Source organism: Camarhynchus parvulus, chromosome 5 (genome assembly GCF_901933205.1).
Source record: "Camarhynchus parvulus chromosome 5, STF_HiC, whole genome shotgun sequence".
Classification (NCBI taxonomy): Eukaryota; Metazoa; Chordata; class Aves; order Passeriformes; family Thraupidae; genus Camarhynchus; species Camarhynchus parvulus.
The window spans coordinates 5,998,515-6,015,070 of record NC_044575.1 but is presented as its reverse complement, the minus strand read 5'-3'; the positions used below and the strand labels follow the sequence as shown (position 1 = coordinate 6,015,070).

Genomic DNA, 16,556 nt, shown 5'->3' with positions numbered 1-16,556 from the left:
TTCAGTGCATGTGCACAAGCACCAGAAGTGCAGTAGACAGTGTGCAAAGAGTGATGTGAGAACGTTTTATTTCCAGTTATGTGCATGACTGTGCCGTTCTTTCGGAAGCATCCTTAAAAGCTGCATATCCTGCATGGTAGTGCAGAAAGCAGAGTTTTGTTCACTTCAAGTGTTTCCCAGTTTCAGGTGGTAGCTAGGAGTGAACACGAGGTCAGGGAACCCAAACAGTCTTTAAATGGTTCTGATCATATGGCCAGGAGAGCAAAGACTGTGCACAAAACAGATCCCCAGCCCAGTCTGTCAGAAACCTCTGAAAATCTCGCCTCTGCCTGTTCTGCTGCATTTGTACTTTCTGGAGTGCTTGAGCGTCTTCAGCACCTGGAGGAAAAAATGAAACAGGTGACAAGCAACTTCTTTTCCTTTCTGTCTCTTCAATGCCTGTGATAATCTGTGTACTGTGGTTTTGCTGGCTTGTTCTCTGTTGACTGTAGGTTGTATTAAGACAATAAGAAGTCTTTCTACAAACTTCTGTGTTTCGTTGATGGATGTGGTTTTAACTGAAATCTCTCTCTTTCTTTTCTTGGCTGTCTTTCCGTGGCTGTCACTGCAGAAAAGAGCTCAGAACATAGCAAATAGGGAATTCCATAAAAAGAACATTAAAGAGAAAGCAGCACATCTCGCCTCAATGTTTGGATACATGGAGTTTCCAAAGGTGAATTTTAAGTTTTGCACCTGAAGAACTGCTGAGTTGGAAGGTGTATAAGAATTCATGAAGGGAAAGAAATTGCAGTGATTTTGGTTTTAACTTCCTTTCATTCTGTGTGGATCTGAAAAATAATGTGGATTCCACTGAAACTAGTAAAAGTGTTGCTTAAATATTATTGCATAGTTTAATTGAGGTGAAACAATCTGAATCCTAAAGCTAATCAGAGTGCTTTAGCAGGAGAGAAATGTGTTCAAATAAACTATGTCTTGTGCTTAAGCACACACTGCTGGCTCACAGTTTCTAATCAGTTGCTGAGCAGTGGTACTTGGTGCACTCTGGTTTTTGCTGGATTTCATTATGCTCTCTCCCAGTACTGTCTTACCTTACTGCCCACTGTGAATATTTCTATTAAAGAAATAGTACAATAATACCATTTACCATGAAGATGCCATGATGATTTCCATGGGCCCTTACTGTGCAGAGGTAGCAAGAAGAGTAGATCTGTCATTGTTATGTTTCTGGTTTTCTTGATGCATGACTGTGAACTTAACCTGTGTTGATGTCACTGTCTCTTGGATAACTCTCCTGTTTCTGCTCTACACAGAATAAGCTACCTACTAAAGGCTTGCCCCATTCTCAGCCCCCAGCTCCCTCTTGCCCTCCGCCTCATCATTCAGCTGTTGCTACTTCATCATCTGTTGGTTCAGCTTCCTCTGCTGTTTCTTCTCAACAGGTACTCTATTAAGAGATTTTTCATGTAAAACCCAAACTTGTACTCAAGCTGCTTGAGAAATGGCTTGGATGGAAGGTGCTGCCAGCAGACCTGTTGTATAGGTTGTAATTCACATTTAAATCAAACTTTCCTTTTTTGCTGTTGTTAGTTCTGCATGTTTGTAAGAGAAATGTCATCATCAGATATGGCTCAGGTAAAAGCTGAATAACAAAGCAAATGGTTAACGTTTTTTACTTCAATTCTGAAAATTTTGTGTTGCTGCTTATTTTAAATTATCTGCTGTAGGATGATACCACAGGCATGCTGAAGAAAGCTTCACATTATAAAGCAAACTGTCTGCTGTGAGGTTGGTTAGTTTTCTTGGGTAGAATTGATGTTTCTTTTTATAAGAATATCCATTTACTCTGCAGGGGAAAACCTGGAAAAATGATGGCTGTTTTAACCACGTCTTAGAATGGACATGTCTTAGAATTGTATGAGCATTTACCAATACAGACATTTATTGTTGTTTGTTTAATTATTATTACTTTAAACTTGCTTCTGCATGTGAATAGGTAGCATACAGTTCCTTGTAGCAGCAGAACTTCTGGAAACATCCATACTTGGAAAGAAGGAGGTGACACTTGGGGCAGAGATACTCAGTTCTTATTACTGAGGCTGATGCTAATGGGCTGTGTTGCAGGGACTGCCTGGCTCCCAGTCCCCTGGGAAATCCAGGGGACACAGCCCTTCAAGGACACTGTGAGCTCAGCAGGTGCCTTGCTGCAGTAATCCCCTAATTCCCTTCATTCAGCTTCAAAGTAATTCCTTTGCCTGGATTTACCTCTTACTTTTTATGAGCTAAGAGGTATAGCATGTGATGGGTTTTAAGCTGAGTCATGGTTTCCAAAAGATTGGGGGCTGATGTTCATTTGATTTGGAGGACTGTTGTGACTCTGCAAAGAGAATAAAAAAAAACCCAAAACCCAAACCCAAGCTATCTGAAAAACCTTTTAGGATATGAGAACTAGGCTTTTAATCGTATGGGAACTCGATGAGAAATAATTTCATTGGGATTTTAACATCACTTCTTGGAGAACCTTTGTCCTGACCAATCTTTTTTTCTGGATATTTTAAAAACTGGATTTTGTTTAAAGTGCGCTGCCAGCCTTGATTGGTTTGCCTTTGTATCTAAATGGTGTGGCAATAGTTTGTTGTTACGTGGTTTCACTCAGGCTGGGCTTACTTCAGCTGAAAAGTGCTCTCTCTAGAGATCCTGGCAGAATGCAGCTCAGCTGAAGCAAGAAAATCGAGTTCTGTCACCAGCACAGTAAATACATGTTCATCTCAGTGGGTAAATATTTGGCTGGTTAAGTAGGACTACATTTACACTTTGGCAGATCTACATGCATGAGCATTTTGATGCCTGCATACCCAGCTCCACGCGTTGTACAGGCTGCCAGCCTCTTGTACACTATGCATTTCATAGGTGTAAATGTGGTGCATTTTGTGTGGCATTTTGGAGAATTTTTAAACAGCAGGTCTGGTAATGACCAGGTGATCTTTGCTCCTCCTGTCAGGGGCACAGGTGGTAATAGAATCTGTCCCTGCCCTTTCACGGTCAAATTGTTGTCCCTGTGTTTTATCCTTACAGATTGCACACTTTTCAGAATGTGAAAATTTTATCCTGCTCTATAAAACCCTGACTAAATATGCAGTGCTATATAAGCCAAAATTCAACAGTATTTCAGATGCCCAGTGTGCATTTTGAAGTGCTGTTCAACAATATGTTTGGACCTCTGCTGTGAATATGCCAGGAGCTGCCTATGTCTCCATTATCTTGAGGGGGATTATGGGTCTCAAAATTTGAATTTCTGTTCGCTGTTCTGAGAATTATCATTAGCTGAGTGTAGACTTCAGTATCAGAAAGTGTTTTAGGATTGATAAACCAACAGGAAGAGCTGCTGTGTGTTGCTGTCAGTGTTTCTGCTTTTTCCCCAGCAGACAAACAGAAGGTAATAGAAGTGTTTTGAGTTCTGTAAGGCTTCATGATATATGACCTATAAATATCAGCACCCTCCCATGGTTTTAAATAGCTAGTGCTGTCATTTTAATTTCAGGTGAGTTCTGAGGTTGTTACCAGACATGACAAACCATTGCACCTGTTCAGTTTTGCTTGGAACAGTGTTAGTTATGGGGACACAGTTATTGAAAAGGGTGGCTATGAAATCATACTGTCTAATTACAGAAACTTGTTATTAAGTCTAAGTCCACAGCACTTGAAAAGAAGGCTGTGGGAATGTATTGTTTCTTTCAAGACATGCAGTCATTACAGCTTAGTAAGAATTACCTTCTGTGTGCAATATGTCAATAATAATCAAAAGTACCTTCTAACTTCAATCAGCTGTCAAAATTCACCTAGCCAGAATAATGAGTTAGCATATATTATATTACAGGCTGGGCTTTGGTTATTCCTGTTTTCTGCTCAAGGTTGGATTGACCTTCAGAAAACTCTGTTCATCTGAGCTTTGCATGAGTGAGTCCACACCGTGTGTCGTAAGAACTGGGGAGTTTTTGCAATCAATTTACTCCCTGCAGAGCTTGGACCAACAACTTCCCTTCAGCGACGTGACTCTAATTGCCAGCAGTAAGCAGGGCTGGGGTGTTTCCTACACACAGTAACTTATTACTCAAATGTTGTTTATCTCAGAGGGAAAATAAACGTAGCAGCTTGTACACAAAGTAAATAAATCACCCTCAAAGCAAAATAAGACCAGGAAAATCATTAAGGATATGAAAGAACAAAGGGAAAGCATTGTATGCTTTTGGAGGCAGAGAGCATAGTTCCTTTGTTTTATGAGAATGCTACTGAGGCTTACTTGGCTGGCTGTGCAGTTCTGAATAATAACACAGGGAAATACAGAAGGCAGCTTTCTCTTCCTATGGCAATAACCACCCTGGTCAACCTGCTGAAAAGCAGCATGCCACTGACAGCTCAACAGTCTGAGGAAATCACAAACTCTTGGGATTGTTAAGTGTTTTCTGCTTGTTCCCCGAAATTCACTCTTTAGGATTCGTGTTCAGCCAAGGCTTTGAAGCTGCTGGCATAAAGCTGCCTGAGCTGTGAGCAGGAGCCTGTTCCATGCAGACAGCAGCCCCAGCATTACAAAGCTGTGTGTGACTTCAGTAGAGGGGCAGCCTGAGGGGCACTGAGGACATTCTCTGGTGTCTCTGAGGGTGGCAGGTGCTCTTGGGGCTGCCCTGGTGGATCCTCATCCTGTCCTGATGCTTCTCTTTGATCACTGAGTGGCACTGGAGCAGAACAGAATAGTTCTCTTGGAAGGGATGTACAACAAGCATCTCTTGCCTGACCAAGTCAGGGCTGACCAAAAGTCAAAGCATGGTTTTAAGGGCATTGTTGCTAAATTAAAGTGAAATCTCACTTGCTTTTACTTGGAATGTCAATTCACATTTGTTATAGGAACATTTCCTTTTAATAGCATTTTTAAAGTGTGTATAAACATGCATTTTATTTGTTTTGACTACTTTAATGTTGACATAGGTTGTTCCAATGGATGAAGAACAGAAATCAGCCAACCTGATGAATTTCAAGGTGTAGTTCAGGCTCAAGGATACTTTTCCTGAAATTCAACTTCTTGCACTTTAAGCACAGCCTTGTTATTTAACTGATTGCTCCAGTATTTATCTAGTTCAAGGAAAACTTTCTGCTTCAATTGACTTTGAACACTTTCTTTTAACTTGGATCTTGTGGACAAGAACTTGTACATTTACATGTACATTACTTGTACGTGTACAACATGGCCTGGAAATGGCTCAGGATATTCAGAGGTGCAGAATTTGGGGAGGAAATTTTTTTTTGTTCCATGTTCTTAAAAAAATCAGAGGAACATAGTTTTCCTGTAGTAGCAAGTAGTACTTCTTGTAGGGGTTTATAAATTGGTGTGCCACTTGGGACAGTGTTGTGGTATGTAATTAGCAGTTCACTTTGCAGTTGTTACCCACAAGTCATCCAGATTTTGAATAATATTTTAAAGTCTTTTTGTACTAAATAAAACCAAACAGGAAAGAAATTTGTCCCTTAAATGGCCTTTGTAGTCTTAATGTGTATATTTTGTACCTGCCTGGATATCAAGTTAATTATGAGATAACTCTCAAAAGATAAGGGGAGCTGTAAAGGGTTGGACATACTGCCTTGAATTTTTTAATCCATAATAATTTTTGAAAACACACCCACAGTGCATTGTAAGTGTTTTTAAACTTGATATAAAATGCTTTAAAATCGTTTTAAAGTATTCCAAATACCATTGCATTTATCTTTTTCCCTTTCTTCATGGTAACGATCTGGTATTTTAAAATCTTCAATTAGCAGGACTTGGTGTGGTGGCAGTAGACAAATTATTTCACTCAGAAGAGGGTGACTTCCTTGAGATTTGGGCTCTGTGAGAGGCAAATGGAGTGTTAGATACGATATCATGTATCTGTCCTCATGGAAAAAAGCAGTGCCTTGAGTTCAGAAGCAGAGTACCAGACCCCTGGCCAGACCAGGATGGCCCTTGCTGCATTTGCTGCCAGAGAGGCTGTGGGATCTTACATTGACTAGAAAGCTGAAATCCCAATCAATACAGGAAATTTGATTTAGAGTAGAAGATATTTCTGTAAATCTGTGAAGCCTTTACTGTCTATTTTCCAGGAGGAGAGTGCCTGCTTGCTGCCACTTGCACACTCATGCACAGACACTTTTCCCCTGTTCCGGTGCCAGGGGTTTGGGCAGGGAAGCACAGACCATCAGTCTGTCTACTGTGCATTTGGAGCCACAGCCTGAGCCACTGCTGCCTCCTTGCAGGCCTGATTGATACAGTTGGTTAAAACCAGCCTAATTTTCATGGCTGCAGCAGTGTGATGAAGCAGATTAAAGGAGAAGTTTCCCTCTCACAAGCGTGGTTTCTCCAGTTCTCTCTGGCATTGCCATGAGTCACGGGGGAGAGGGCAAATGGTTGCCCTGTGAGCACCAACAAAACATTTCTGTGTGGGACTTGGCTCATATATTTTCACAGAATGTTCCCTGAAATGTCACAGTTTGGGGAGTGTTAATATGGAGTTCAATCCCACCCCCTGTTCTGAAATGTTACAACCAAGTCCCAGAGAAGTTGAAGTGAACAATAGGGGTTTTCTTAATGTCAGAATGTCCTGCTCAGATCTCCAGGCAGTGGCTCCCAGCTCAGCCTTTCATTGACACAGCAGGAAGCCTTGAGGAGAAGCATTTGCTCCCATCAGGATCTTCTCAGTGATCCTCAGGGAAAAGTCTGTGGGCTGCACAGAAGCCTTCCGTGCCCCACACTGGTCACGCATGAACATGCCTGTGCTCTGCTGGGCTTCCCCTCTGCTCTTTCTCCTGCCTCCCTGTATTGATGCTTGCATGTGCCCAAATCACTCTTGTCCTTTTTTGTCTTTAAATTCTCTTTCAAGGATAACTAAAGCTCTTCCTTCTATTCTTCATCTTCCTCCCTTTCCTGGTTAGATGACTGTAGGAAAGGTCTCACGTGCAATTGGAGCTGTGGCTGAAGTTCTTGTAAATCTGTATGTGAATGATCACAGACCCAAGCCACAGCTTGAACTGGTAAGACTAAACCCACAAAGAAACAGTAACTTGACTTAAATGTTCCCAGAATGCCATCCTGACTTAAGACACAGATGTGGAGCACTTGAAGCCTTATGAAAGGTCTCACACTTTACGAAAGAATCAAGTGCACATCAGCACAATGTGCTGATGGAAATGTTGCTCTCCACGTCTTCTATTTCTATTTCTGTTACTGAATTAAAACTTCAGGAGGCTTTTATTAAATGTAATTACTGTAGAATTAGTAACAGAAGACAATTATTACTCAGGGTGGCTTCTAAAGAAAGTTTTGTGCAGTACATGCTTATGTAGTTATTTTTAACACTCGAGTGCTGAATCACTGTGCCTCCTTTTGAAGAGGGCTGTTTCTCAACTCTGACACTGTTCTGTGTTGAATTCAGAAGCCGTCTCTGGACAAAGCTGCAGGTTCTTGCCCCATTCCTCACTTTCCATCTGCTGCCTCCACCACTCAGGGCTGTCAGGTACTGGGAAGCCAAGTAAGGTGTTGTGTTATGCTGATGACACTTTACTTACCAGCCAGCACTAAACTCAGTTGTTTCAGCTTCACTGTAACGATCTGATCTATTAACACCATGGTTTTAAAAGCACATCTGTGTGGTTTTCCATTTGCATGGTTGTTTCTTTGGAAAGATTCATGCTCTAAAATGATCCATCAGAGCAAAATGGATTACTAATGGCAGATCTGGAATACTTTTTAAGCACAAGACTACATGACAATGACAACTGTGAGTTCTACTTAACATTAAAAAATGGTTCCAAGGCTGCCTTTTGCTCACATATGGAAGATGAGTTGTGTGGACTGTGTGTCACTGTCTGAATGTGCCTTGAACTTTTCCTCCTCCATGCCATGTGTGGTACCTCTCCTGTGGCAGCAGGGATAGGGGAAGGGGAGGGAGATGGTGATGGACGTGGCAGGCACAGCACACTGACCTGTACCCAACCATGATACAGTAATGCAAAGTAACACCCTCATACCTGCCTCTAATAAGAAAAGGGAAGTCCAGTGGCATCTAATCAATTTCTAGTTCACTTTTCTGTACCTTTTGCATGTGTATGTAAGACAGGATGAAATTTGTGGCAATTAAAGAATGTTCATTACCAGCCTAATTGCAGCAGACTTTCAAAATAGTTTCATGTGGTTAATATGGACTGTATTTTGAATACATTAAAAATGTTCTGAATGTGTATGGTAGGAAACCAAGTGGTTTTTAAAGCTAACCAAGTCCCAGGTTGGGCTGTGGTCTCAGGAGGAGCACGGCTGAGAGGGGAGGCACGGCTGTGATGATGGGAAGGGTGGAGCCTTTGAAGACTTCTTTTCCTCCTGGAACTTAAAGCACAAGCCTGCATTTTCCTCCAGATTGTGTCTGAACTGAGTTCAGGGTGTTTTTTTGCTTGGCTACAGATACAAGTCTGCTGTTTGAGGCTGGTGAGGTGTGTCCTCACCTTCTGAGAGAGACACGAGTCCTGGAGCCAGGACGGTGCAGGGTGATAAGGGAGCACTCAGGGATGATGCTGCTCTTGGACCTGAGTAATCAAAATGTTGGTGAACTCCCAGAGGGAAACTGGATGCAAGTCCAGCATCAAAGTCACCCCTTTTAAGTCCTTGTGATGTCTGATTTATTAATTTCTGTATAAACCTACAGAATTGCAATAATGAGTAATTAAAAATCTGACTGATGCCCGCTGTAATTTTGCTTGGAGGGTGCTGTGCAACCCTTCAAGAAGCTAAAGCAGCTGCCCCCTTCATAAGGATTTATATCTGGGTGTGGAGCCACAGCTTTATGTTCTGTTTTTATCTTTGAACAGGGTTCTCTGCGAAAAGAATTCCCCAAGTCCATTGGGGGCAGTGACATCTGCTATTTCTGCAAGAAACGGGTCTATGTCATGGAGAGGCTGAGTGCAGAGGGCCACTTCTTTCACAGGGAGTGCTTCAAGTGTGAAATCTGTTCCACAACACTCCGCTTAGGAATTTATGCCTTTGATGTTGAAGAAGGTAATGGGGGAGCTATTTAGGAGTATTTTGAAATGTCTGAGATTGGTGCTCTTGCTGGAGCTAAGGAGAAAGATCTGTCCCAGTAGCATGGTCAGGAGGAGGTCTGCCAAGTGTGCTGTATGTGTTCCTGCTGATCTTTGAGTCCTTGTACATGCAGTCCTAGTTTTTCAGAAGAGTTGAGTTATGACAGACCTGAGCTGTAAATGAAGAAATCCTCAGTGGAAAATAAGTTGAGTGACCAAAATGCACTTTTTCGAATCACAGGTCAGAGTAAGGGATGAGATTTATCCAATAATATAAAGTTATTCTTATCTCCATTTAAAACTGGCCATTAAATAACATGATCTATAAGGACAAGCCATAACAGTGGCAGATTTACATGGATGCAGAGAATGTAGGTTATTTCTGTTACAATGTTATGGTCAGGAGTTGAAAGCAGTCGGACTGACCAAGCACAGTGTGATTTATTCCAGGCTCCAGGCTGCTGCAGAACAAGAGGTTCAGATCTTGGGTGCTTCATCCCACCTAAATCCTGGGGGTTTCCTTCCTTTTTTCTTTTTTTTTTTTTAAGTTTGGAATGGAATTGTCAAACTGAATTGAAATTCCCTTGTCTCTTCCAAAGTATTTGAGTAGATCAGAGTATTAACCTGATCTCCCTCTGCAAAAATACTAAAGATTCAAGGTCAAAGTGGTTCTTTTTCAGTGTGGAGATTCTGAAAAGATGTCTTTTGAGCAGATTATTGACCTTTTTTTTTCTGCTTGATATCTTGTGTTGGTTTGTAACTTTGTATTTATGGGATGTTGTTTTTTTGCTGTTTATTAATCTTACACCTGAGAGGTAGATAAATGACCTTGTGTTACTGAACTAATGTACAAATCTGTAAAAGAAAACTATTCAGAGCTGTTAGTCAGAATCAGTGCCAGGTTTCCCTTTCCTTTTGCTGCCCAACTGTTCATTATCCTGGTTTCATTTTTTGAATAGATGCAACAGTGATTTTTCACTCCATATATGTATAGATAACATATCCTGTAACTGATGATTTTTTTCTTTTTGTAGGTAAATTTTACTGTAAACCTCATTTTACGCACTGCAAAATGAGTACGAAACACAGAAAGAGAAGGGCAACAATACAGATCCATGGAAAGGTATGGAGAGATTTTATTCCCAATGCAATACTGAGGCACCTTTATCTGGGGCAGGGTGAAATACGTGTGTGTGTGTGTGTGTGTGTGGATGTTTTCTGCCTCATATGCAGTAAAATCAGTGCTAAAATACAAACTTCCTCCTTCTGTGAGTTTGGCATATCTAATAATAATCTGGTTCTCAATGGAATTTAGCTTTTCTATGCAAAGTAAAGTTGAACTTAGGAGCAACTGGAAATGTAAAGTCTTGAAGACAGTAGCAGAAACTGGAATTACATACTTTAGAAACATATTTAACACTTTTTATTTTTTAATGCTTTTCCTAAGGAGGCGATAGACGCATGGAAGAAGGTGGAAGCCAAACCCACAGAGATCACCACAGAAAGCAGTTTGTCCACTGCTAGCAGTCCAGAGGACAGGTCCCCAGGTATCCTGACTTCCTTCTTAGGGGGCACGCTAAGCTGGCCCCTGCGGGTGACCAGGGATCTGCTTGACATTCCCAGCCGCCTGTCTAACTGGATGCATGGTTTCCTGCACGCTACCCACCTCCATTTCAGGGACAATGCATATAACTATACCTACCTGTACGAACTCCTGAGCCTTGGGGTGCCATTCCTCTGTGCTCTCCTAGAGGTACTCACTCACATGTACCAGGAAGCAGAGCTGTCACTTGAAAACGTGCTTGAATGGGTGAAAAGATTCTGTAGGGTTTGAATCTTTCCGTGTGTCTTGCTCAGTTGTGCCTTTCAAATTTTCGAAATTAACAGCCTGGCTATTTTCTCGAGGGGAATTTTTGGTTTGGAGGGCTTTGTTTTTGCTCTTCGTGCAATGTGACGCATGACTTCATTGAATGGTGGATTCCTTCTGATAGAAGCGAGGTACAATTGAAATTTTCAACACAAAATATACTGTATGTTAGAGCATGAAGGACAGTGTCCAAACACATTTCCAGAACATGGAGTCAGATGAAGGATATTTTCTAGATTATTTTCCCTCCTGTTTTATTCTGTGATCAGACCATTGGAGAAGATGGTACATTTTGAAACCATTTTTCTTTCTATTCTCCCCAGCTTATTTTTTTCTTTTTTCAGTTAGACCATGAAAAAATGTGTGTTCTTTCAGGAATATTTCTGACAAATGGCTGGGATTTGAAACCTGAGTAAAGCACGTAGCTTTTTTTTCCTTGCTTTCATCTTTGCTCTAGGTTATGAGATTTTTACTTGCATGAATATGTTTCAAAAAAATAGTGTACGTAATTCACATTGTTCCAAGTCAAATGCCTTTTACATTGCTTTACATGTGATGGATACCTTTTGTTGATAGTGGGTACTATCTGTTCTACTAATTTATTTGAAGTTTTTCAATAAATTTGAAGAGCAAATCATAGTTGAGTGAAGGCTTGATTGAAATTTTAAGTCAAAGAAACTGGTAGAAAGAAGGAGACCAAACATTCCTCAAGTCAAGGCTTCCTCATTTGGTGGCTGATACGAGGCATATCAATTTATGGAGCACTCCTCTATAACTGAAGTCACTCCTGTTGTGCCTCTGGACAGGCATTGCTCCCAGTCTCTTTTGGAATTTTTTAAAAATGCAGGTTTAGAACAAACATAAAAAACCTAAAAATGTATTCTTAGGCAATAACTTCTTACTTGGGTAATTCATTTCAACATGTGCAGCTGGTAGCAGAAAGGTGAAATCCTATTATCTGGAGCAGCAGATGAGTAAATTTCTTTCAGATGTCCCTCAGTCTTAATCAGAAGGTCTCCCTTAATCTGTTAAACTGCAAGGACACAGTGACATCCCAATGCTCATTACTTTCAGCCTAGTTGGCTAGCGAGGTAAGCATGCTCCCTGCCTTTCAATTACTTATTTATATTCAGAAGTTTACCAGGAAATAGGTAAATCCAATATGTATAACCTAAAATGAAAAGCATCTGTAGCATTTCTTTGTAGCCAGAAGAATGTGGCATAAACAATAGAAAATACTGTTGCATTCAGTAAGTACCAAAACTGAGAATCACCTGCCAGTGGTCTCAAATGACAGTGCTGCCTATGGGCTGGCAGGCCTTGGGGTTTGTTGTTTTGCTTTGATTTTATTTGATTTACTATAATGTGGGAAAAGATGATTTGAATTGTTTTGCCTCTTAGATATGGAAAGGAAATATGTCTGCTGTTTAAAATAAATGACAAACTGGATCTTCCTTCTAGATAGTTTGACTTTCTTTAAACTATGAGGATAAACTTTCCACATTTTAGAGTGGTTATGTATTTTAGGGAAAAAATGTTATTTTTATGCACAGAACTTGAAAAAGTGCTTGAAGAAAATTGTTAGATATAAGGTAGCATTCCATTGACAAAAATTGCCTTTAATGCTCAAACATGTATTCAGCCAAACTTTACTATGACATTGAGTGGACACAGCAGTAATTACAGTTACATGGTGGCCATCTGTATATATGTAATGTATCTGTACCTTTCTTAAAGCATTTAAAAACCTGACCTGGAAACACTGTACTATTTTTAATTATTTTCTAATGATAGAAACTGTTTCACCCCAAAAAGGAGGCAGTCTGCAGTGTAGTTACTCCTGCAACACAGCAAACTGCTAGGCAGTCGAGTTTCCAAATTTGGGCTGCCATCAATTTTGGTTTCAGTTTGTCAATAGGAGAGTCTTTAGGAACACTTCTTCCTAAAGTTTTCTCCTGCTGTTTGCTATGGCAGAGAGAGCATAATGGTAAATGTAGGGAAAATGGTGATGTACAAGAAGATGTAGAAGATTTCCAAGAAACTTGGAAATCTCTGGCCAATCAACTTAAACCAAATGAATCTTACTAGTAGAAAGTGTAAAAAAAAGATTTAAAAAAATAAATTAAAGTATGGTATTGATTATATATAGATTTATATAATGGGGCATAAATCCCTACATTTCCACAACAGATTTCAGGAACTTGTGTACTGAAAATGTTTTCCTGAGGAATCTTAATTACTGTGTATATTCTACTGGGATTTTGCAGGTGATTCTGTTGGGAGGGTTATTTTATTGGTATTACTCCAATTGGTCGATTTTTTGACTTCTTCATCTTACTGTTCTGCTAGTAATACTCATACCTGCTTGTCCTCATTGATAATTGAATGAAAAGGGCAGTTCCATTTTGGCCAGTTATTCTTTGTACCGATGTAATCTTCCTGATGCTTTCCTACATAACCAAGTGAAGTTCTGTGTTTTCTTCCCTGCTGTCTTCTCTGCCCATCTCCCTCATTGCTTTTAGTCCAATTCAACATTCCGGTGCTGCACCCGCTCACTGGCTGAAGCCTTTCTGCTCTCAGGTGATTTTTTTTTTCCCAGTTCCAAAATTACATGACTAACCCTGTTGTTTGAAAGCATTTCATTGTGTGTTCTTGGTTTGTTTTTTTTTTTTTTTAACTGTTGGAGCAATCTGTGTGTCTGGTATATTAATGGAGCTTTGGCATGATTATTTAACCTGTTGCTGAGTTCACAGTTCTAGAAAAAGTAATGTTTTTCTCTCTGTGTCTGTGCATGTGCGCTTCCCTGTGCCTTTAAGGTAAGTTAGGCAGTAAAGGGTTTCTTGAAAGAACTTGTTAAAGCCTTATTTCTTTCAAAGAACTGCAGGAAAGATCTAAAATAAGGTCAGGGTGTGATTGCCCAGCTGATTCTCCAGGTTAACATGAGCACCTATTTGCACTGAGCTCACACACCCAATGAGCAAGCAGTGCCTGAGCACTTCCCTGCTTTCCTACTGGAAAAGTGTGGTGTAAAAGGTTCTGTAGGCAAAGCAGCCTAAACTGTGCAAGTTCTAGTCTTCCACCCCAAGTGACATTGTAGACAGGCCTAAAATTGACTGTTATTTTACATATTAACATATGTCACAAAGGTAATAAGTTAAAAGTGCATGTGGCTCTCAGGCTGAACTATCAACATGCCAGAGAGCTTTGGTTTGGGTGGTTTTATTGCCTGGGCCTTGCCTGGCACTCTGGTGATTGGGTTTCTTTTGCTGCCCCCCTCTCCATGACCAACTCCCACCATTGTTTTGTATGTATTTTTTACACAAGGTCCGGTTTGTATAATCACTAGGTGACAATCTAGAAGGGGAAGTGAATCCCAGCAAGAACCAAGGGCTCAGGCTGACCAGCAAGTACACTGAGGGTCTGGCTGATGTGGTCATAACCCAGCTGTCCCTACTGAGGACCCCTCTCAAAGGGATCCCTTTGGGAATGGATCTTAGGAGCAGTTTTAGGAGGGGCCAAACATCCTCTGCCATCCGCTCCATTTCACACACCTCAGCCAGGAATGTGGAAGGCAGCAGGGCCAGAGCCCTTATCTTGCTGCTCCGTACATTTGCACGACTCAGCCACTTGTATTGATTTGTGTGGGTATCCTAAAATGACTTGATGGCTCTGAAGGTCCCCACGCTGTGCACACACAGAATCTCTCAGTGTTTCAAACGTCATTTTGTGCACAAATGGCTGGGATGTGACTCCCAGTGTATTTCAGGGCTGCAGTGTGTTGTTACAAAGCTCAGCATGCTTTAATATGAAGGTCATGACATAAAGGTCTGCCATTTCAAACCACTTCCTATTGCTGTGTTTTTTACTCTCTGTTGCAGAGTCTTCCTTGCTCTTCCTGCTCAGTGAGGATTCTGTCCTTCTCCTCCTAAATCTTCTGTCTTCATTTTACTTTATAATCTTAACTGAATATTTTTATTAAATAGTTTTTAACTCTGTATTTAAATTTTCACATGGAAATTCTGTATTTTGCACATGGTGAAAATTGTTTTAGCTTTATTTATGATATCTGCTGTAAACAAAAATAAATGTAGTTCTTTATAAGTCTCCTTGTTTCATCTCTTCCTTTTATAAAGATTTCCTGGGTACAGAGACTTGGTAGTGACTTCACGCTGGTTTTGCACCTTCCTCTTGTGGTGGATGCTGTGGTGTCACCCTGCTTGTGGCCCGAGCAGAGGCCCCAGAGTTTCACTGTGGTGGTGTCATTGCATGTGTGTCCCTTGTGATGCACATCAAGGTCCCCGAGGAGTTGTCCAGGGTGACGGGTGCTGGGATTTACCCTTCCTGGGGATGAGGAGCTGGTGTTGGTGGGCATGGGGCACACACAAACAGCACTGTCCTCCTCTCTTTGGCCTCTGCTACCTTTCCTTACACTGTTATTTTACATATTAACAAATGTCATAAAGGTAATAAGTTAATGTGTTTGGATTTTTTGTTGTGTTCAGGAAAAGCAGGTAATAACCCAGGATAAATCTTTACCTTTGCTACTTGCTCTGGAGTGCTCTTCCCAGTACCTGCTGGACCCCTGGAAGCTGAAGCTGGTGGTGACCCATTGCCTGTTAACAGTTGCCTTGCTTTATTTAATTGCTCTTTGAAAATTTTATTTTAATTTTTGTATTTTAAGCTGCTGGTGGAATTCTTTTTAAACAGCAGGTTCTCCAAAAGAGCTTTCCTAAGTCTTCCATCCCCTTCATTTTCTTTCTTTTGTTTACTCTGCAATTCTTAAGCTATAATCTCTTCCTTTGCATTTCAAGAAAAAAACCCAAACAAATCCCAGAAAGAATAGTCCCAAGAGTTTAATGGAAAGATTGTGTGATTTTTTTTAAGTGAATTAAAACTAAACCTCACTGGGGTTGTTTGAATGACAGAAACGATTTTTTAAAAATTGTTGCTAAACACAACATCATTGCCAAAGAAGAGCAAATGTTATTCTCAATGAACTATTCCATCTTCCCTGCCAAAGGAAAAGCCACCAGGCACAGTTAAAAGTTTGCTGTCCGAGGGGAAGATGATATCCATTATGAAAACATGGGGCAACCAATACCACTGAGGACAATGCTTGGCACTTAATTGTAGCAGACAAAGCAATTGGGGTAAAACCGAATTTGCTCTTTGCACAGTTTACAGTTTTAGGCCGAGGCAGTGACAGGGAAACGTCAGAAGAGCATTTTTGCCTGCAGAAGGGGATGATTTGTGTGGCACTGAGGTGTTGAGAGGCATCAGCTGTTCATGCTGTTCTCCTAAAGTTTCACTCATTCCTGCTAAAATATCAGTGCAATAACTTGGAACTGGGGTAACGTTAAAGCCTGGGTTTGTTAGAGCCTGGGTTTGTTTCTCCCAGAGGTGCAGAAGGCCCAGGCAGTCACATCACTTGGCAGTCCTGTCAGCAGGGGGATTCCCTTGCAGAAGACAGCCCATGCACTGGTGGGCAAGGCAGGACACAGTGTATGGATAAGAAATAAAACAGACAAAATGATCAGCATGAGAGGAGGAAGATTGTGTTGATTCCCTCGCTCTTGGTCAAAATTATTACACAATA

General features: G+C 40.9%; 1 protein-coding gene across 3 annotated transcripts in view; it reads left to right on the top strand.

The window, feature by feature from the left end:
• MICAL2 (microtubule associated monooxygenase, calponin and LIM domain containing 2) overlaps positions 1-14,891 on the top strand; it is an 80,245-nt gene extending 65,354 nt beyond the window's left edge. The window contains exons 18-27 of one of the 3 annotated variants that reach the window (XM_030950193.1): positions 181-399; positions 611-712; positions 1,311-1,439; positions 6,958-7,056; positions 7,458-7,538; positions 8,884-9,070; positions 10,128-10,216; positions 10,541-10,640; positions 13,483-13,540; positions 14,307-14,891. In XM_030950193.1, the coding sequence (XP_030806053.1) occupies positions 181-399; positions 611-712; positions 1,311-1,439; positions 6,958-7,056; positions 7,458-7,538; positions 8,884-9,070; positions 10,128-10,216; positions 10,541-10,640; positions 13,483-13,523 (1,047 nt within the window). In that variant the 3' untranslated portion in view covers positions 13,524-13,540; positions 14,307-14,891. Of the gene's footprint in view, positions 1-180; positions 400-610; positions 713-1,310; positions 1,440-6,957; positions 7,057-7,457; positions 7,539-8,883; positions 9,071-10,127; positions 10,217-10,540; positions 12,763-13,482; positions 13,541-14,306 lie in introns of those variants that run through there. The other 2 variants (XM_030950192.1, XM_030950194.1) reach the window with 2 other exon arrangements.
• The last annotated feature ends 1,665 nt before the right edge of the window (positions 14,892-16,556 follow it).